The 23220-nt window shown below is 38.7% G+C and overlaps 1 protein-coding gene across 4 annotated transcripts in view; it reads left to right on the top strand.

Moving 5' to 3' along the window:
* The window catches only part of C2H2orf76 (chromosome 2 C2orf76 homolog), a 115155-nt gene extending 94609 nt beyond the window's left edge, over positions 1-20546 (top strand). For all 4 annotated transcript variants that reach the window (XM_069577805.1, XM_069577804.1, XM_069577807.1 and 1 more), the window contains exons 5-7: positions 4488-4525; positions 11564-11645; positions 20370-20546. In XM_069577805.1, the coding sequence (XP_069433906.1) occupies positions 4488-4525; positions 11564-11645; positions 20370-20446 (197 nt within the window). In that variant the 3' untranslated portion in view covers positions 20447-20546. The remainder of the gene's footprint in view (positions 1-4487; positions 4526-11563; positions 11646-20369) is intronic.
* The last annotated feature ends 2674 nt before the right edge of the window (positions 20547-23220 follow it).

Below are 23220 nucleotides of genomic sequence, written 5' to 3'. Positions count from 1 at the left end.
GAAGAGGAGGTAAAGAGCCTCTTGATGATGGTGAAAGAGGAGAGGGAAAAACTAGCTTAAAACTAAACATTCAAAAAACAAAGATCATGGCATCTGGTCCCATCACTTCATGGCAAATAGGTGGGGAAACAATGGAAACAGTGAGAGACTTTATTTTCTTGAGCCCCAAAATCACTGCAGATGGTGGCTGCAGCCATGAAATTAAAAGATTCTTGCTCCTTCAAAGAAAAGCTATGACAAACCTAGACAGCATATTAAAAAGCAGAGACATTACTTTGCCAACAAAGGTCTGTCTAGTCAAAGCTATGATTTTCCCAGTAGTCATGTATGGATGTGAGAGTTGGACCATAAAGAAGGCTGAGTGCTGAAGAATCGATGCTTTTGAACTGTAGTGTTAGAGAAGGCTCTTGAGAATCCCTTGGACTTCAAGGAGATCAAACCAGTCAATCCTAAAGAAAATCAACCCTAAATATTCATTGAAAGGACTGATGCTGAAGCTCCAATATTTTGGCCACTTGAAGAGCTGACTCATTAGAAAAGGCCCTGATGCTGGGAAAGATTGAAGGCAGGAGGAGAAAGGGATGACAGAGGATAAGATGGTTGGATGGCATCACTGACTCAATGGGTGTGAGTTTGAGCAAGCTCCAGGAGATGGTGAAGGACAGGGAAGCCTGGTGTGCTGCAGTCCATGGGGTCACAAGAGTGGGACACGACTGAGTGACTAAACAACAGCAAACCCAAAATTCCCAGTCTGTCCCTTCCCACTGCTCTTGGAAACCACAGATCTGTTCTCTGTGTTTTTGAGTCTGTTTCTGCTTTGTAGATTCGTTCCTGTCATATTTAGATTCCACATTAAAGTGATATCATATGCTATTTGTCTTTCTGACTTACTTCACTTAGCATGATCATCTCTGGTTGCATCCATGTTGCTAGAAATGGCATTGTTTACCTCATTTTTATGACTGAGTAGTGTTCCATTGCATATATGTACCACATCTTATTTATCCCTTCCTCTGGAGATCCAACCAGTCCATTCTGAAGGAGATCAGCCCTGGGATTTCTTTGGAAGGAATGATGCTAAGGCTGAAGCTCCAGTACTTTGGCCACCTCATGCGAAGAGTTGACTCACTGGCAAAGACTCTGATGCTGGGAGGGATTGGGGGCAGGAGGAGAAGGGGACGACCAAGGATGAGATGGCTGGATGGCATCACTGACTCAATGGACGTGAGTCTGAGTGAACTCCGGGAGTTGGTGATGGACAGGGAGGGCTGGCGTGCTGCGATTCATGGGGTCACAGAGTCGGACACGACTGAGCGACTGAATTGAACTGAACTGTTAATAGACATTTAGGTTGTTTCCATGTCTTGACTATTGTGAACTATAGTGCTGCTATGATCATAGGAGTGCATGTATCATTTTGAATTATAGTTTTGTCCACATATATACACAAGAGTGGGAATGTTGGATCATATGGTAACTCTAGTTTTAATTCTTTAAGGAAATTCCATAGTGTTCTCTGTAGTAACTACACCAATTTACATTTCCACAAACAGTGTAGGAGGGTTCCTTTTTCCCCACACCCTCTCCAGCATTTGTTATTTGTAGACTTTTTAATGATGGTCACTGTGACTGGTGTGAGGTGGTACCTCATTGTAGTTTTGATTTGCATTTCTCTAATAATTAGCAATGTTAATTAGCAATCTTTTCCCATGCTTATTGGTCATCTCTTGTCTTCTCTGGAGAAATACCTGTTTAGATCTTCTGCTCATTTTTTGATTGGGTTTGTTGTCATTGTTGTATGAGCTGCTTGTATATTTTGGAAACTAAGCCCTTGGTTGGTCGTATCACCTGCAAATATTTTATCCCTTCATGTAAACTGTCTTTTGTTTGTGCAAAAGCTTGTAAGTTTGATTAGGTCCCATTTATTTTTCTATTGCCTCTTTCCTTGGGAGACCAACCTAGACCAATCTAGACAGCAACCTATGACCAACCTAGACAGCATATTTAAAAGCAGAGATATTACTTTGCTGACAAAGATCTGTCTAATCGAAGCTATGGTTTTCCCGGTAGTCATGTATGGATGAGAGAGTTGGACTATAAAGAAAGCTGAGTGCCGAAGAATTGATGCTTTAGAACTGTGGTGCTGGAGAAGACTCTTGAGAGTCCTTGGACTGCAAGTAGATCAAACCAGTCCATCCTAAAGGAAATCAGTTCTGAATATTCATTGGAAGGACTGAAGCTGAAGCTGAAACTCCAATACTTTGGCCACCTGATGTGAAGGACTGACTCACTGTAAAAGACTCTGATACTGAGAAAGATTGAGGGTAGGAGGAGAAGGGGATGACAGAGGATGAGATGGTTGGATGGCATCACCGACTCGATGGACATGAGTTTGAGCAAGCTCCGGGAGTTGGTGATGGATAGGGAAACCTGGCATGCTGTCGCCAAGAGTCAGACATGACTGAGTGACTGAACTGAGCTTGGGAGACTGACCTAAGAAAATATTGGTACGATTTATGTCAGAAAATGTTTTGTCTGTGTTCCCTTCTAGGAGTATTATGGTGTCTTGTCTTATGTTTATGTCTTTAAGCCATTTTGAGTTTATTTTTGTGCATGTTGTAGGGATGTGTTCTGACTTTAGTGATTTACATGTGGCAAAATCACTTGCTAAAGAGACTTTCCTCTTTTATACTGTTGCCACTGTCAAAGATTAATTGACTGTATGTGTGGTTTTATTTCTGGGCTCTCTGTTACGTTCCATTGATCTATATGTCTGTTTTTACCCCAGTACCACACTGTTTTGATTACTGTAGCTTTGTAGTATTGTTAATATTATAGTATCAATTGACTCCTTCCCGAAGTTTGGGGGGGTTTGCCTTCTGTTTTGTTTTTTTTCCCCTCAGGAGTGCTCTGGCAGTTGTGGTCTTTTATAGCTCTATACATGAATCTTTCCTATTCCCTCACTCTCAATGTATGTGTGTCCTTCACCCTAAAGTGGGTCTCTTGTAGGCAACATATTGTAAGCTGTTGTTTTATTATCCATCTGTCACTCTAAGTCTTTTGATTGGAGCATTTAGTTAATTGATAATTAAGGTAATTATTGCCAGATGTGTTTTTATTGCCATTTAAACCTCATTCTGCAGTTGATTTTGTGCTCTTTCCTTGTTGCTTTTTCTTTTACCATGGTGGTAGATAATGTATCTTTCTTATTAGTCCACCTTATTGACATCCACTTGTCCTCTTGTTTCTATACTACTCAGATGAATTGGCAGGAAAATGAACACATTTACCTGTGAGGAAATTAGAGAACCACCATGGTTTTGGTAGAATTCAGGTGACTGTGTTTGGCTCTCTAACAATCTGCCGCTTTGTTTTTGACAAGAAACGCTGAAGTGTTCCTTGCTCACCTATCCTTGTCCTGCCGTATTGCTACACTCTCTGTGGGACTGAACACACTGGGTGTTGGGGAGTGGAAAGGGCACAGAGTCAGATTTCACTTTTGTTGGTTGCCATCTCTGTGTCCTTGGACAAACGTCTAGTCTCTCTGCCAAGCTGCCAAGAGTCAGAGATTTCTCAGAGCCCTGCCTCCCGTTTAATTGGCATCTGCATCTATTACTGATTTACCCTGGTCAGATGGTGTGTTCTTAAAGCACAGGGGATGTTGTCTTATTTTTAAATTCTTTTTGTTTAGGCATGGTGTATGTGTGCAGTGAATGTTTGTTGTTGTGCAATGTGAGGCTGCTAATTCTGTTTGTTTCTAAGGCTGTGTGAGATTACATTAAACAATGTGAACACATTAAATACTCTGCAAATGTAAATCTTGTAAATCTTATTTTTATCTTTATGAGGTTGTTTTCCTCAAGAAATCTGCACTAAGGAAATAATACCTGCAGAAGTTGTTTCTGTTAATAATTGAAATTGGTTTTTTTTTTTTAAGAAGTAAAAACAAGTGAAAAAGATGATTTAACAAGGGAAGGGGCATTTGTTTTCTTCCCAATTCTTACCAATTTCTGTTGGAGAGAAAAATTTGGTAAAAGTTTATGTTCAAAGCATTTCTTTTTCTGCTAAAAAAAAATGTTGCCTCCTTATTGTGGGGTTGCAGAGCATATTAGAGCAAAGATATTTCTAACTTAAAGAGTTATTAGCAAAATATATAGAACATGATGACACTTGGAGAGGTCAGTATGCAATTTTGCAGGTCGATTATAACTGACTTTAATCAAGGTCCTTTTGTTTAAAAAAAAAGCAACTACTATTGGCTTCTCTAACTTGTCTCTAGTAACAAACAATATATATTTATAGTGAGAAAAAGAGTGTAATAGGTAACTTAGTGTAATAGATAATTCAAAAGTCACATTTGTTTGTTTTCTTGTGTACATACATTGTAAGCTTATTTTTAGCCATTGTGACCTATTTTATGTCATAAATGTGTATATTTCACTTAGGTTAGAATAATTTTAGTAAAAAGACAACTTTTTTTTTTTCAGATAAACTGAAGATTGTTCATCAAGCACATAAATCAAAGGTATGTTTCATATGGACAGTATCTGGCACATAGCAGGTGATCAATTTTGGTTGACTTAGTGAATAAATGAATGAACATGTGTACTTCTAAGATATTTTTCATTATAGTAGCATTTTTCATTTTGAATTTACCCTTTAAATAGCCTTTTATCCATTAAAAGAAAAAAACACACCTCTAAATTGTATTCCTGTTGGTAATAGATTCTTTTTTAAAAAAGTGTTAATTAAAAAAAAAATGTTGTTAATATATTGAGTTGACCAAAAAGTTTGTTCGGGTTTTTTTGGTGCAGAAAAACTTGAATGAACTTTTTGGTCAACCCGGTATATCAAGCAAATGTTTAACAAGCATAAAACTTGTTGAAATAAATTCAGCTTACAAATAAAGGAAATCAAATATTATATTTAGTCCAATTTCTTTGATTTTCTTATTTCTATACCAGAAGAGGGCATTATGAAAATAACGTGTTTTCTCTCATTTGACTCTCTCTGTATGTTAAGGCCCCGTACTGTGGCTCTCAGAAACAGGCCTACTAGTTTCACAGAGGACATGGGCTGCCCCAAAGAGGACTGCTTAGTTATGTGTTTATAGTATGTTTACATTTCCGTCTTCATACTTTTTTAGAACAATGTTTTTATGTTTGCATCTCATGTAGATAGACCAGAGTGATCTTTCTTCTTGAATCTCAGTGACCTCGTATAGACTTCTCATTAAAACAATAATTTCTTCTATTATAGAAACTACTCAAGGATAAGGGACTGTATTTTATTCCTCATATTTCCAATACCTAGCACAATGCCTCATTCAAAGGAATGTTTCCTAACAATTTTTGAAGGAAGTATTTATTTATGGATTCACTTAATTTCATTCTCTTTGCTATTCATAGATGATGCCCCCCATAAACTCCGTCAGCTTTCAAATAAACGTATAGCAAGAGATCATAAAGAGGATGGTATAAGGATATGTCTGTTGACTGTGGATTAGTAACTCAATTTTTTTTTCCCCCCTGTGGCTTAAAACAACACACATTTACTGTCTTACAGTTCTGGAGGTCAGAAATCTGAAATCAGTTTCCTTGGGCTAAAATCAAGCTGGTTCTTTCCAGTAACTTTATTTTTCTATACCAAGGACTATGTATACAAATTTGACAGGATCCAATTGTCAAATGCTTTGAAATTTGGTGCTTGTGTATGTCTGTGACTATGGTATGGAGTCTTTACTTTGTATGGATGCTAGAATTGTATCTGGTCACGGACTCCATCCATTTTCTCTTGTCCAAGCCAGGACTGTTTTTAGGCTTGTCCTTAAAATGTGGAGAGTAGGAATCTTGATCTTATTGTAGAAAGAAAATAAATGAAGTTAAAATGAAACAATAGGCTCTTTAAAAAGGTTGTCATCCTCCATTTAGTGTTGCATTTATATCATAGCTTGCTCATATGCTCATGTTTCCTAAAAGGGAATAATAAGTAGAGTATTCCTTTATCCTAATGAAGACCTAGTTCATAATATTCAGATTAATCAGTATTATGATATTTACAAAAATCAGAAAGTTTTCCTGCTATAGTTGGAAATATCTTAGAATTGTTTCTTATATTTAAAACATATGTTCCATCTTGGCACATTAGAGTTGTGAAATTAGAGCCCATTTTTCAGTTGAGCAATGTATTTACTTAAAGATTCTCCAAACAAATTGAGTCACTGAGGAGGTTTCTGGAATCTGGCTTTATAAACTTCTCATCTAAATTATAGAGATTCTAGTTGAGATTGTTGTTATTTAGTTGCTAAGTTGTGTCCAACTGTTTTGTGACCCCATGGACTGCAGCCCCACCAGGCTCCTCTGTCCATGGGATTTCCCAGGTAAGAATCCTGGAGTGGGTTGCCATTTCCTTCTCCAGGGGATCTTCCAGACCCAGGTATGGAACCCATGTCCCCTGCTCAGGGGTTCTTTACCCCTGAGCCACCAGGGAAACCCAGTTAAGAGATAGTTCTTCAGATTTCCTCTTTAACTTTTGTAAGGAAGGAGTCAATATATTTTTAGAGATACAGTTTTAAGACTTAAAACTTTTACCCACATGTCCCTCCTTTGTGCCTTTTCCAACTGCCAGCCGTGGTTCTCGTTTTTGCATGTGCGTCTACTTCCCATTTACAAGGCCTGTAGACGTCACTGGCCCAGCCTGTCAGTTTTCTAACCCTGCTGTAATTTTAGTCTTCTTCCTTAGCCAAAGGGAGAAACTTCCAACTAACTCCTGTATCTTAATGAACTTGTTCACAAAAGGCATGTTCCCCATTTCCCCAAATTTCTAGGTTTAGACTTTCTTAATTGAAATTACCAGGTGTCCACAGAAATTTGGTGCCATCACCACAATAAAAAAGTGACTGGATACCTTCCCACCAAGCCTCCTGTTTGGACGATGAGCTCAGTGTTTCTTGAATGAATCAGTAGTCCAGTGCAAGTAATTATTATAGTATGGTTTATTTTGGCAAGAAAATGTACTTGTGAGTCTATGTGTGTAGTATGGGGTATAATCAGTAGGCTACTTGTAAAGTCATAATAATTCCTATAAAAAAGATCTGAAAGAAATAACCCAATTTCTGTTTTACATTTTGTGAGTTTGGAAACTGGATAGCTATCCTTGTTAAAAGTTTATGAAAGGAAGAAGTCACACCCTGTAGTAAACTTTGTAAGAAATATGCAAGATCTTTAAGAAGAAAACTTTAAAATTGCAGAGAGGTTATTTGGTTGTCCAGACTCATTGAGCTGAACTTCTCTTAAGAACTATGTGCTATCTTTATATGAAATTCCACCTTAATTTAATAAAAAAGAAAAACATGCAAAGAGGGATATAAGATGAGATTTAAGTGGAAATGTAAAGGGTATTTGGATGGGAAGAGGCAACAGTATGAAGATGTCAGTTCTCTCATAGTTAATTGACAAATTTAATGCCACCCAAATAAAATTCTAGTAACAGTGGTGTGTGTATATATATTTGTATATGTGTGTGTGTGTGTGTGTATGTGGTGTGTATATAAAAGCTAAAGAAACTGATTATAAAACTAACATGCAAAAGATAAATAATGAAGAATAGTCAGAAGAGAGAGAAATGAAAGTGACTAACCCTGGCACATTAAGGCATATGGTAAAACTATAGTAACTAAAACAGTGTGGTACTGTCACATGAACTTTTAGTTCAAAGACACAGAATCAGAAGTCCAAAAATAGACCCAATTATATATGGAAATTTAGTATATAGTGAACATTGCATTTCAAATTTATGGGGAAAATATGGAGGATTCAGTAAATATTACTGGAACAACTAAAAAACAGTTAAGTTGAATCCATATCCTTTTCCTTATGCCAAAATAAATACTCAAAGAAGTCTAAGATGAAACCCATAGGTAAGGATAGAGATTAACTAGATTAACATGAGTGGATAATCTGTTCAAGTTGGGTGTTAGGTACATGAGGGGTTCATTGTACTATCCTGCATGCATTTTATGTTTGAAATACTCTGTGATTAGAAGTTTAAAAGGTGAAGTTAATTAAAATATTTTAAGGAAACATGGGATTTTAAAGTAACCTTACACTGAAGGTCTTTTCAAATATGATAGAAAAATTAAAAAAAAAAAGGCACTAGAAGGAAAATGAAGGAACAAAGGAAAACTGGGAGATTTTCTAACTTGTATTACAGAAAAGACCTAATTTTCTTAGTGAAAAGTGAGTGTTAGTCACTCAGTTGTATCTGACTCTTTGTGACTGGCGTGGGTAGCCATTCCCTTCTCCAGAGGATCTTCCTGATCTGGGGATTGAACCCAGGTCTCCTGCATTTCAGGTAGATTCTTTACCATCTGAGCCTTCAAGGAAGCCTAGTTTTCTTAGAATGTAACAATATTCCACAATTCCACTTAAAAAATTATCCAACAAGTTTATTAAAAAATAGAAACTATTCACACCTTTGAATGAAGTCGCTCAGTCATGTCCGACTCTTTGCGACCCCGTGGACTGTAGCCTACCAGGCTCTTCCGTCTATGGGATTCTCCAGGCAAGAATACTGGAGTGGGTTGCTATTTCCTTCTCCAGGGGATCTTCCCAATCCAGGGATTGAACCCGGGTCTCCCTTATTGCAGGCAGACGCTTTAACCTCTCAGCCTTTATTCACACCCAAATAAATATAAATTACTCTTCTTGGGGGCTTCCTTGGTAGTTCAGTAGGTAGAGAATCTGCCTGCAGTGCAGCAGACCCAGGTTCAATCCCTGGGTCAGGAAGATCCCCTGGAGAAGGAAATGGCAACCCACTTCAGTATTCTTGCCTAGAAAATCCTATGGATAGAGGAACATGGAGGGCTACAGTCCAGGGGTCACAAGAGTTGGACACGACTTAGTGACTAAACCACCACAATGCTATTCTTAATCTACATTTGCCAGATTGGCAATATCAAAATCTTTCGATAATACACTGTGCTGGTGAGGGTATGGGAAACAGGGACTCTCCGTGATGGGTGAAGTGAAGTGAAGTGAAGTCGCGCAGTCGTGTCCGACTTTGCGACCGAATGGACTGTAGCCCACCAGGCTCCTCCATCCATGGAATTTTCTAGGCAGAATACTGGAGTGAATTGCCATTTCCTTCTCCAGGGGATCTTCCCAACCCAGGGATCAAACCCGGGTCTCCCGCATTGCAGGCAGATGCTTTACCATCTAAGCCACCAGGGAATCCCAGTGATGGGTAGTGGTGGTATAAATGGGTACTGCTTCTTTGGAGAGTAATTTGGAAATATCTGTCAAAATAAAAATTGTACTTCCTCTCTGACCGAACAGTTCTAGGAATTTATCTTACAGACAAAACTTGTACATATACCAAATGATACATGGACAAGGACATTTGATGCAGGACTGAGTAGGATAGGAGATAGGAAACAACCTGAATGTCCATCAGTAGGGACAGAGAGAGTGTTAATCCTTCCATTGGAATATACTATAGCCTTGATAAATTATGATGCAGCTCTTAAACTAATTTTGAATGATTTTAAGATATTTAATTTTGTATTGTGGTATAGCTGATAAACAATATTGTGATAGTTTCAGGTGAACAGCTAAGGGACTCAGCCATATATATACATGTATCCATTCTCTCCCAAACCCTGCTCCCATCTAGGCTGCCACATGACATTGAGCAGAGCTGCCTGTGCTATACAGTAGGTCCTTGTTGATTATCCACTTTAAATATGTCCATCCCAAACTCCCTAACTATCCTTTCCCCCAGAAACCATAAGTTTGTTCTCTGAGTCTCTTTCTGTAAGTCTTGTTTTGTAAGTTCATTGTATCCGAATGACTTTAAGATATTTAAAGAGAAGTTATAATACAGCATATACCATGCCACCGTTTGTGTGAAAAGGTTTATAGGCACATCTCTGCCTGCATGTACATGTACAGCAACAGTCTCTGGAAGGTACAAGGACAGTCTCTGGAAGGATGCATAAGAATTAGTACAAATTCTCTGGAGGAAAGGTGGGTAGCTGGGTGGAGGAGGGAGGAGCCTACATCTCATTCTGTCCATATGTACTTGGAGAATTTTGTCTTGTGAATATGTATTGCCCATTCTAAAATGATTTCTTCGGTAAAGTTTGTCCCCCCTTTTAATCTGTGCACGTTTAAGCCCCTGTGCTCTTTCTAGTGCGTAAAGCTGTGGAGCATGCCTCCCAGGGTGGCTCTTTTGACTGCTGAGAAGGCCTTTCTTCTGAGCCTCCCTCTCAGCCATATTCTGGAAAGAGAGTCTGGTACTAAACAACTGCGTTCTGGTTGACAGGTGGTACTGTGTGCCCAGCGAGTGCTCACTACTAGGTGCTGTTTAGAGGCAGGATCAACATTTATGGTGTTTAAGTGGATTTGTGAGTAGCATTGGAGAGCACACTTTCCCTAAATCACAAAGAGAAATGTTAGTTAACAGGACTTGGGACCAAGTGTTTGTTAGCTGGAGCAGGGTTTTTAAATACGTGAGCTTTCAGTAAAGGCAAACTTGCTTCTCTCAGAAGTCAGACTGGTCAAAACTGGATCTGTTGCAGGAAGAGGGACACCTACCAGGACCCAAGACTGAGCTCTGGTCTAAGACTGGGAGATGAATTGTCCGAGGAGACACACCTGCTGACACAGCAAGAGGCTTTACTGGGAAGGGCTCCCGGGTGAAGAGCAGGAGGGTAAGGGAGCCCAGGGGCACTGCTCTGCCATGTGGCCTGCAGTCCCAGGTTCTGTGGTGATGAGATTAGCTTCTGGGCTGTCTCTGGCCAGTCATTCTCACTCAGGGTCCTTCTTGGTGGAGCAAGCATTCTTCAGCCAAGATGGATTCCAGTGAGAAGGATTCTGGGAGATTGATAGGAGATGTGGCATCTCCTTTTGACCTTTCCCAAATGCTTCCAGTTGATAGTGGCTTGTTAGTTCTGTTTTCCTTACTAAGATCTGCTGTTGTAAAATCACGCAAATGGTTACTGTAGTGCCTGACCAGGGTGGGCGGTTTCTGTTTCCACTAACAGAACCTTAGTCCCCTGATCACATCCTCAGTCTGTGTGCTAACCTCTCTGAATCCTCCTGGGGTATTGTGAGGATGAGATGATGATGAAACAGAACACTGACAGCTGACACTGCTCCCTATGTGACTGACACTGCACTGGGGGTTTTATATACTGCATCTCTCTCCATCCTCACCACATGGCAGTAAGAAGATGCGTTGCTACCCCTACTTTTTTTTTTTTCCTAAGGCTATGTAATTTATTGAGACCACACAGCTGGATATTTGTGGAACCTGAATTTTAACCCAGCTCTAGCACAAAAGCTCTGTGTTCTAGCCCTGTCTCCATAGTGCTTTATGTAGTGTGTATTTAGGAAGCACTCACTATGTACCTGTTCACTGCTTTCCCTACAGCGATGGGAGCAAAATGTGACTTGGATTATTGCTGTGACCCAAAGTATCAATTCGTTTGTCTTTGAGGAATCTCACCAAATGTGAAACTAATAAAAGTACTGGTAAAAAGTGGATTTTTTTTTCTTTCTAGACAAATGAACTTGTGTTGAGTTTGGAAGACGATGACAGACTCCTGTTAAAAGAAGATAGTACCCTGAAAGCAGCTGGAATTGGTGAGAAAGTGTGTGTGTGTGTGTGCATGTGGGGCTGGAGGGGGCACTGTCTTTCCCGGCCTGGATGGTGATGTCTGGCTGATTATATTCAGATAACTTAATGCAAAGTAAATGCTACCCTTGGTGCTCTTTACACTACCTGATAGTTATTCAGAGGGGAAGGACAAGAATGATGTACATTCAGATCGTTTGACTGAGGGCAGTAGATATCTGCTTTCCCAGCGTTCAACATGCAAATAGTTCTTTCCAGAAAGTATGCTCAGAATTCTGCTGAGGGTTATTTTAAGTGATTGACAGGTTATTACTCACTTAATAACCTACTTACTCATATCAGCTTCATTTGAGCTGATAGTTTAAGAGAAAAGGGCCCAGTAGAAGTATCGTGGAATAATGAAGTGAGATGTTGTTTGTATAACAAGCAGCGTGGTTTCTGATAGTTATCCAAATCACTGTGAGCCGACCAAGTCATGGAATTTCAAATAGGAGCCTATGGTATGCAGTTGAAAAATTGCCTGATTTAACCTTTCCATTTGGAATATGCATGCAGTTTTGTTTTAAAGAAATGCTGTGTGACATGTGTTGTGACCATTAGATGTCACTGTAATTCTACTTACATGTATACTTAGAGATGATGTGGTAGTACAGCGAAGGTTTTGAGAGAAATGTGAGCAGTTGAAGGCATTATGCCTCTGACATAATGAAGCAGCACAAATCACACTTACTTTCTAATTTTTTATATGCACTGGTTAAGGGACACTTTAAGGTCCATGGGGTTGCTATGAGGTCGCTAAGAGTCGGGCACGACTGAGCGACTTCCCTTTCACTTTTTACTTTTCTGCATTGGAGAAGGAAATGGCAGCCCACTCCAGTGTTCTTGCCTGGAGAATCCCAGGGACAGAGGAGCCTAGTGGGCTGCTGTCTATGGGGTCGCACAGCGTCGGACACGGCTGAAGCGACTTGGCAGTAGCAAGGTCCACGAAGTCCATGTTAGGAATCCTTACATTTTTTTGACAGGTGTTTTATTGTCGCATCTGTCAGGAAGTCATTTTTAAATGACACATGTGGTTGAAGTGGATTCCTGACCTCTCTAACTTAGATATCATTTTGAATGCCATGTTATATAATCTCAGACTTGTTTTCTGTGTCTAAGTCTATACTCCTGGCTAGATTTAGTGTCTTTCCATATTGTGACTAAGATTGATTGCTGTTATCTGAAAAAACAATGTTTAATTTGGCATTTATTTCTTCTTAATTTGGTGCTTATTTTATTACAGCAAGTAGCACTTAACTGCTTATTAAGCGTAAAACTGTACCTAGTATAACAGACTGGTATTGATACAGGCCGGAGAAGGCAATGGCACCCCACTCCAGTACTCTTGCCTGGACAATCCCATGGATGGAGGAGCCTGGTAGGCTGCAGTCCATGGGGTCGCTAAGAGTCAGACACGACTGAGCATCTTCACTTTCACTTTTCACTTTCATGCATTGGGAAGGAAATGGCAACCCACTCCAGTATTCTTGCCTGGAGAATCCCAGGGATGGCGGAGCCTGGTGGGCTGCCGTCTGTGAGGTCGCACAGAGTCAGACACGACTGAAGCAACTTAGCAGCAGCAGAAGCATTTATACAGAAATTGACAGCTCCATGGAAAAGACTGGAAAATTCAAAAACCAACTAAAAAGCAGTTTCATGGTATGAAAAAATTTTGACATCTCAAATAAGTGGAGAAAAGAATGAATTAGCCAGAAACTGTTGGGCCCATTGCCAAAACATTTGAGAAAATAAAACTTAAGTTCTTAGTCTTTACTCTAAAATAAATTCTATATAGATTAAATGTTTGCAATGTAAAAAAGGTTTTAGGTAAAATGCAGGTCAGTAGTTTCATAATCTTGGGGAGAAGAGCTTTCTAGGCATGCCCTTGAAGCCAGAAGCCATAAAGCAGGGAGAAATGATAGATTTGACCACATAAACAGAGTTAAAAGGAGAAGCAATAAATTGTGAAAAAATATTTGCAGCATATATGACAAAGAAAGCCTGACTTTATAAAGAGGTCTTATAATTAGCACAAAAAAGAGAAATAAACTACTGATAGAAGAAATAGCTCGGAGAAGGCGACGGCAGCCCACTCCAGTACTCTTACCTGGAAAATCCCATGGACAGAGGAGCCTGGTAGGCTGTGGTCCATGGGGTTGCGAAGAGTCGGACACGACTGAGCAACTTCCCTTTCACTTTTCACTTTTCATGCATTGGAGAAGGAAATGGCAACCCACTCCAGTGTTCTTGCCTGAGAATCCCAGGGACGGGGGAGCCTGGTGGGCTGCCGTCTATGGGGTCACACAGATTCAGACACGACTGAAGTGACTTAGCAGCAGCAGCAGAAGAAGAAATAGCTAACATAAAAAATAGTTCAGCCCTATTAGTAATGAGAGCAATATACATGAAAATAGAGACTAAATTTTATGTACTTTACTACTCTAGTGATTAAGAATTAGAGGCTGAAGTCAGAGTGCTTGGGTTAGCAGCTTGACTGCCACGTACTGTCTGCGTGACCTTAGACAAGCAATAATTTAAGACTAGCAGACACAAAGAACAGTGGTTGTATCTGAAGGAATGTTAGAAAATGGATGTTCTCTTGTACTACTGTTGGGAAGGTGTATTACCTCTAACTTTGTTGATCAATTTGATCAGTAAGACTTTCTCAACCTTACTAAGTAATTTTCTGTCATCTCTATTACCAAGCCAACAGAAAAGTGCTTCCTCAACTCTGTGACTCCTCCAAGGTTGTGATACACATTCAGAAGTGTTATCTTTCACCTTCCTGGTTTGAGATTCATTTCCTTTATTGAATGGAAATAGAAAATGTATTGTGTGATACCATTATTATTTTTAAATGTATGTATTTACATGTCTGTATATGTATATGAGGACTTCCCTGGTGGCTCAGATGGTAAAGCGTCTGTCTACAATGCGGGAGACCTGGGTTTGATCCGTGGGTTGGGAAGATCCCCTGGAGAAGGAAATGGCAATCCCCTCCAGTACTATTGCCTGGAAAATCCCATGGACAGAAGAGCCTAGTAGGCTGCAGTCCATGGGGTCGCAAAGAGTCGGACACGATTGAGTGACTTCACTTTGACTTTCTTTCATATGTATATGAAGAAGAGATCATATACTAAAATTATAAAAATGGTTTCCCTGGGTGGTGGCATTGCTAGCAATTGTTTTTTTTTTTCCCTTTATTCTCCATTTTATCTAGTTGTTCTTGTAATTTAAACTTTCTTGTATAATTTACATGTATTACTTATAAAGTAAGGGCCCAATTTTAAGGAATCAACTCCTAAATTTAGGGAAAATTGGTTTGAATGATGGCTCGGTATCTGTGACCTTCTGGAAGCCATTTAGACTCTCTGAACTTCTACTTTGATTTCTGTAAAATGAAACAGAAATAATAAACCTATTTCAGACGGTTGTCATAGGGCTAAGTAAAAGAATGTATATGAAAGCATCTGGAGCAATGCATGTAAACGCCCTCAAAAACACTTCATTTTATTTGGAAACCATTTTGGAGAAAGCAGTTGGCAAATGTTTTGAATTTGTTAAAATCTCAAGTTGTTGGTTTAATTGTCATCAATTTCAGACTTATATAACAAACCACCTATAAAGGTATAAATCAAATCACTTTTTTTTTTTTTTTTTGGTCATTCTTGTTTTAAGGCGATATAGATCTTCGATCAGAATTGGATCGTTTTCATGAGTTCTCCACTGGTTTCAGGTTACTTCAAACTGTTCTCATGCCCTGGCAAGTCTGTAGCTCTGGTTGAGGGTGTCTGCCATCCCTGTTGGGAGCAACCCCCTCTTCTGCATGTTCCCCTTTGTTGCTGAGAGCAGTGTTTCTGTACCCTTGAGAACAAGCCACAGTTACTACTCATGGGGAAGGAGGTGATGGCCCCTGGAGAGCAACAAAAAATTCTAAGTGGGAGTAGAGTTGTAAAAGCAGTACTTGAAATGTGTGATTTTTCTAGGGAATTTTCCCTCCCTTGGTGCTGTGCCTGGTTAGGTTTTTAAGAGGTTTTAGGAGAAAAATTCCAAGTCATCGCTTTCTCCCTTCTTACCACTTGATCTTGCTGTAGAGCTGTCACTCTGCCATCACAGCCAGTTGCCATGGGAATAAGGCCAGTGTAACAAATGTATCATTATGACTTTTCTGTAAAAATCATGAAAGGAAAAGAGACTGTAAGGGGGGAAATTAGGGGAACAAACTGGTTTGAAGATTTCTTTTCTCACCAAGAAATTCTCTAGCCTTTTATCTGCATTGCAGATCCCAATTGTATATTCTACGCTTGACATCAGGGGAGGTTTTTGCTTGTGGATTTCGTCCTAAAATACATCAATAAAAAGATTTGTTTTGTGGAAGAAGGAAGAAGGCCTTACCTAGAATTGTTGTTTATAATTTAAAGATCTTGTTGTTAACAGTTGTAGTTTTATGGACTAATTCCCCTAGGTAATAAATTTTCATGTTAAATATTTTTGGGGTTATATTTTATCTCTTTCATTTTGCTGGATTCTACGATTGCTGTCTTTTGAATCGTCTCCGGTTTAGGAAAGAAACTGAGATAGGGTAACTCTTCTAAAGTCAGTTATGTTTTACCGGAAATATTTTAGAGCAAGATACAGTCTGGCAAACTCTAAGTGCTCACCTCTGGGAAGAGTCCGCGTCAGGCCACATCTTGTGCTAACTCCCCAGCTCCCTTGTGGCTTGTTTCCACTTTGTGTGTCGCTCCTCTATTGTCTGCCTACAGCCGAAACCCAGTCTTGGTGCCCGGCACCTCTCGGTGACCTTGGCTAAGCAGCTCAGATTGTAGGCTTCCTTGGCTCCGCTTCTTTATCAGGCTCATATATGATTAGTGTTTCCTGAAGGTTTGAGTCCCTTTCCCATTCTCTTTTTAGGTAGTAATATCTTGGGGGCATACATGCTTTCCTGCTTTGACAGTGTGTTTAACCGGCTGTTCATGTTAACATCATAGCAGCGATGATCTGGTACTTGCTAAAATAGGTGGTAGGCCCAGGGAATTTGGGATCCCAGAGGAAGAAGATCAGAAGGAACCTTCCAGACATGATTCTTCCTTTTTGCACTCCCCTCGGGCTTCCCTGGTAGCTCAGATGTAAAAAATATGCCCGCTGATGCAGGAGACACGGGTTTGATCCGTTGGTCAGGAAGATCCCGTGGAGAAGGGAATGGCAACCTATTCTAGTATTTTTGTCTGGAGAATTCCATGACCGAGAAACCTGGAGGGCTACAGTCCATGGGGTCACAAAGAGTCGGACACGACTGAGCAACTAACACTTTCACTTTGCATGCTGATGTGGAAATCACAGTGTCCAGTCTATCAAAGGTCAGACTTATCTCTATATTTGTTTTCTCCAAACTATAGTTTGAAATCTTTCTCAACCAGCTTGAAAACGGAATCTCAAGCAAATAAGAAATAAAAGACACATGGTTGTTTGGAACTACTTGTTGGATTGTTGACCTCCTTTGGTAAAAAGTTAGAAATATAACACAGCTGTGGGCATGGTTTTGAATGATTCTTAGATTATACTTTGGTGAAACTTGCAAGGATGACTCCTGGACCAGGTGAGACAGTGAAACTTTGTCCTTTTGGTGTCAAATTGCTGCAGAAATCACACCTTGCCCTTCTTGGCTTTTTTTTTTTTTTTGGCCAATAATCTGGAGTTATTATTCACATTACAGCCTGCTCTGATCATTAATTGTACTACAGTCAGGACACATTTCTCAGCCTCTTTTCTTGGACGACAATTGCTGTGCTGCATACAGCTTTGATATGAAGCTTGGGATTTAGAAGCCATACAGTAAATCCTTGTTTATAGATGGGTTTATTGAAATAAGTTAGTTGAGGAGTTTAAGTTCATTATACTCAACTTTCCTGAGATTTTTGCATTTAAAATTGGTTTTTCTTCTTCTTTTAAAAAATTTGAAGTTATTATTTTCCCATTGAAGGTGTATATATGTGCATTTTGTAATGGAAACATTATAAAATTCTTAATTATTAATTTCATATCCAACATTTGAATGTCCTGGCTTGTGTTCATTTCATTAAACTTGAAAGTCAGTATTAAAATGGTCTACAAATGTATTTGGAGCGTTCTTACTTGGTTTCATTTGCTAGTAAGACAAAGGGATGAGCTGGTGGTATATTTATTGGATTTGAGAATGCACATTCATTTCACATTCACATGCCAAGGCACTCTGCACCTGAGTGCACTGCCGCCTGCAGCACATTTAATTTAAAATCAGGAGCCCTAGGGGACCAGCGTGTGGTAGACTTCCTGAGGGTTCTTCTGGAGCCATTTTAAATAGAATTTGGGATAATGGAGGAAAGGGTGATTATGTAGAGGTCTTGAAAATCTTTTGTAATTTGTTTTCACTGTAATTGGCAAGTAAATTTGCAGTCTAAATATGTGAAATCATTGTCTCAGAGATTTCCAATAGGGTTCTGTAGATTTAAGAAAAAACATTATATTCTGATTCTGCTTAAGAAACATGACTAAAATTTAAAATCCACCTTATGTCTTTCTTTTGAATGTTCAAACCAGCCAACTCCTAATTTGTGTGTTATTCTCCAATTTGTTAAGGGTGAACATTTTTATCAGCCTGGACCATTTGAGTTTAACCCATTTGTCAATCTAGTTTTCCTGAAAAAACATTCATCTGAAAATAAAATATTTACCTTAGATGACCTCATTTTTAACCCTGTAGTGTATAAAAGATGGATTGATCTATAACTTAATTAGACCCAAGAGAACTTATGTGTCAAAACAGGAATGCTTTGTCAGTTTTTTCTATACATTCATTTAATTCTAAACCGATTATTGGTATCCTGAAGAGCCGTAAGATGTACTAGTTTCTCAAAAGGGGTGCAGATAAATGTCAGCTACGGTTAAGTGAAAATTGTAATTACAGTTAGTGTGTATTGAGCAAAGTGCTGTGTGGGCAAAGCACTGTGTAAAGTTCTATATGTAAATAGCACATGGTGTATGAAATCTTGCATTGTGATTATTAAGAACAGGGGACTTTTGCTTATTCTCCTAACATCAGGAGGAGGATTTTAGAATCACTTGCAAATTTTGTAGGTCTACCTTTGGGCTTGCTTCTCTTCCAAAAAGGAGCTTTTTATTTAAAGGATAGATCTCAGAATATCTTAACTTTGAATACTGAATTTTTTGAAGCCCCCTTTTCAACTTTTTACTAATTCCTAGTATAGAGCTCTTAGCTATTATTTTAAATGCCATTTTCTTGTAAAATTTAACTGTACATTAACTTATCGTTTGCCCAGGGTGCATTTTTATACAGCCCCTCTCATCGATTCCCAGTTTCTTTCTGCTGTGTCTTCCCTGCTTGCCTACACACACACACACTCAGGCTTGTTGTAACAAGAGTTCGTAATATGATTTTTATAAAGATTAATCTTCATTTGATCTTGAATATATAAAAGGGCTGGAATGAAGATCTGAGACTCTGGGTGATTTTATTTTCTTCTTTCAACATTTCCATATTTTCTGTAAAGACCACAGAAATTTAGGTTTGAGAAACATTAAATTTGGTATACTTAAAACCAGCAAAAACATTTTTAATGAAATGTTATGCTAAGCTCTTTAATTTCATTCTTCTGTGATAAATTCTAATGAAGAGATGAGAGCTTTAAACTGGGAGACCAGTGGTAATCCTTGGCATCCTTCCTGATTATCCTATTTATTTGGCTTGAAGAGTTTCACTTGTCTGTTTTTAGAGAATATGTTAATTGAGTGATCAGTATTCATTACAAATAATCTTGTCTGTTTTCTTGTCAAGATTCTGAAGGCCCTTTTGCTCTTTCTGTAAAAGCTAAGCAGGCTGTATTAACTTCTGATTTAATTTAAAAAATGTGGAACTTGTTGGTGCAACACCTTAAAGAATTGCATGTTTAATAATTGGAAGGCTTTCCATCAGATTTGTCTCCAGTCTGAATTAATAATGTTGCTGACTTATTGTTTTAGAAGACAGAGTCCTTGACCTGCTAGGTTGAAAGAATTGTGACTGCTCTGAACCTTTGTGGGTCCTTTAGCTGCGCCATATCCCTTGTGAATAATTAGAGGTATTTGAAGGTATTGCGGTAGAAGCCAATTTGTGTCTTTCACTTTGCATATTGTTGAAGCCTCATGAATTAGTCATAAGCGGGCAAAAAATTAACTTCTTCAGACACATATTTTGATGGGTCATGAGGGAGAATGTAAAGTGATCTGTAAAATATTCTACTGATCCTCTAAGTATTAAATTATTATACCTACAGGCTAATTTCAGAGTGGGGAGAAAAGAGTTTTCCTCCTCCTTCAGGACCAGAGTAACACATTTGGAAAAAAAAAATAATGGTTTATTATTTCTAGGATTGTCAAGAGGACTATAAATGAACAATTTTATGATTTCTTGGAAACCAGATTCATGTGTTAACTCTTGTTTTTAATTTTTTTGGTAATTTTTCTTTTTACTTTTAAATTGGTTGAATTCTAGATTCTCGTACTTAAACTTCTTGTTGATTTTATGAAATGTGAAACCATACTTGTTTTTCTAACTTTGGGCCTTGGAAGCACTAAATCAATGAAATATGTATTTCCATACTTATTTAAAATCTAGTTTTACATTACAGTTTTTTTCCATTTTCTATTCTTTTTTTCAGCCAGTGAAACTGAAATTGCATTCTTCTGTGAAGAAGACTATAAGAACTACAAAGCTAATCCCATTTCATCCTGGTGAAAACCTCACAGAGCTTTCTTTTTTGCATACTTGTATTAAGCTCTTTATTCCACTAGTGAGTTTCTGAAATTGACAAATAAACTTAAAAAAATTAATCCCAGCCTCTGCTGTTTGAGGTAAAATCTGTGGTGTGTTCTCTCTTGTGCAGGTCTCATTTTCTTCTTTCTTGTTGTAAAATAATGTGTTTATTTATGGGAAAAACATCTGGTTTTAAGTGAAAGAAATAATTATTCAAAAATCACCATGGAGTGTTGGCTCTTTCGTTATCATTTGTTTCTCTAAATTAGAGGTCATTTTGGTGACTTGCATGTTGGATTCTTTAAAAAAGATTATAAGACTAAGGTCATTCTCTATTTTGTGTTGTCTCCAAAGTTTTCTAATTGGAGCCCCTGTTACTATCTTTGTCTAGCAGGGATTCTTATGACCACGAATGACCATAAGAGTCTCTTATGACCATGAATGCCGTCTTTTCAGTCACTGTGATAAACGCCACCACACATGAAATTAAACTGGGTATATTTTAGGGAGGTTTTCTGATATAAGAGAGTTTCTTCTTTCTTTTCATGTTACAGCCCACACAGATAACATTGCTGAAATGTGTTTTTCTGAGCTATGTTTCCTGACTACAGGAGCAAACTATAATAGAATCAAACTCATTTGTTTGGAGAGAGGAGGTAGCAGGAAGTTTGCACTTCTGGAAGAAAATCATCCATTGAGAACAAGTCTAAGTTATGGATGATACATTCTTTCAAAATAATATAATACTTTGATGTCTGACTACCAGCATCTGAAGAATAGTGGATTCAAGGGGGCCTCTCAGCAAGCATATATCTAATCAGAACTCTGAGAGAGGTTAGTTGGCTCTAGAATTGTTCCATGAAGCCTTAAATTGCTAGTAAGGCTTCATTGTGGTGAGGCTAATATAAGAAAATCTGTTCTGCTAAAACAGACAAGCAAACAAACAAAAATCAAACTTGAAAGCCTGGTTAACATAGCTAGAAGATGCGTTGCTTTGTCTAAAGGCAAAGCACTTGGAGTAGAGGAAGATAAGGGCAGAAAGTCCATTGAACTAGGCCTTATTAGGCATGCTGAGGAGGTGGAACTTTACCTAGCAGGTAGTTGGGAGCCAGTGGGAAGATTTAAACAGGTAGATTACATGATTAGACTTGTATATTAGAAAGTAAGCTTTGGCAGCAGTATCCATATGGCAGAAAGACTAGAAGACAGTTGTCATAGACCAGGTGAAGGTTGGAAGGCCTCAACCTAGGACCCAGCAGAGGGGAAGGCAGGAGACCTTGCTGAAGTAGTGCTAACCTTTGGTCACGCATCAGATGGCAGGCATTGTGTTAGGTATCTACATGTGTTATTTAATTTTTACCACAACTCTTTAAGGGGCTTCCCAGGTGGCACTAGTGGTAAAGAACCTGCCTGCCAGTGCAGGAGACATAAGAGGCACAGGTTTGATCCCTGGATTGGGAAGATCCCCTGGAGGAGGGCGTGGCAACCCATTCTAGTATTCTTGCCTGGAGAATCCCCTGGACAGAGGAGCCTGGTGTGGGCTGTGGTCCATAGGGTTGAAAAGAGTCAGACATGACTGAAGTGATTTAGCATGCACAGCTCTTTGGTCTTGATAGTATCATATCTATTTACAGATGAATAAATTAGGGCCCAGAGAGGTAAAGCAACTTACTCAAGGCAACACAGTACTGTGCACTGCGAGCGGAGCCGGGTCTGTCTTAAATTCTTGACCTTGCCCATTTTATCCTGTGGCCTCCTAGGAGAGCTTTGAGGTAAAATCTTTGGGACTTGCTGAATGGCTGTTGTGGAAGGTGTAGAAGAAGGAGGAAAGGAGACTTTAATTCTTCCAGATTCTTGCTGGAGCAAGTGACTGGATTGATGGTGACAGCCTGAACCCAAACAGAAAGTTAAGTAAGTAGAAGAATGAGTTAAAGCATATTCAGTTTGATTATTTTTCAAACATTCAGTTTACCCACACTTTTTTCTTTTTTAAGAAAAATTAAGCATTGTTTACCTTTATGTTTTCTTTTTAACAAATAATGCAAAAATATGTATGTATGTCTAATCCTTTGTTTTGGCCTGTATTTATTTTCCTTATTAGAAAGTTACATATAGCCTTTTCTCACTTGTAAACACAGATGTAAAAGTCAGAAATTAAAATATATTATGACTAAGAAGGATTTTTACCGGGAGTGAAAGATTGGTTGAAAACATAGAAAATTTATCACTGTACATAATTTGCAAAATCTATAAAGAAGGAAATTGTGCTATCTCAAGAGATGCCAGAAAGAAGCATATGATGATGTACAACCCCATGTGTGAATAATAGAACAGAATCTCCCTAACCTGATGAAGGTTACCCACAGGAAACATACTAATGGAGAAGTGCTTAAGCAAACCTATGAGATGAATGGGACGGGGAGGACCAGTATTACCAGTGCGATTCAGAATGGTTCTGCCTCATATTGCAGCCAGTGCAATAAGAAAAAGTAGTGAGAACCACAGGCGTTGGAAAGGAGACAGAACATTTATTTGCAGGTAATATGATTGCAGGAGAATCAACTGACAAGTTATGAGAACTAACAGGAGACTTTGAGTGCTTAATAATGAACTTAAAATGTGCACAAAAGCTATAAAACTGTTAACTAGAAGATATAAGAGACCTAAGTAGAGAGATACTACATGTTCATAGATGGAAACTTTGGTGTGTAGTAAAGATGTTGATTTATACCTAATCTGTAATTTAGTGCAACCTC

The sequence above is a fragment of the Ovis canadensis genome, chromosome 2 (assembly GCF_042477335.2).
Source record: "Ovis canadensis isolate MfBH-ARS-UI-01 breed Bighorn chromosome 2, ARS-UI_OviCan_v2, whole genome shotgun sequence".
Lineage (NCBI taxonomy): Eukaryota > Metazoa > Chordata > Mammalia > Artiodactyla > Bovidae > Ovis > Ovis canadensis.
The sequence above is the reverse complement of the archived record's forward strand: the minus strand, read 5'-3'. Positions and strand labels throughout refer to the sequence as shown.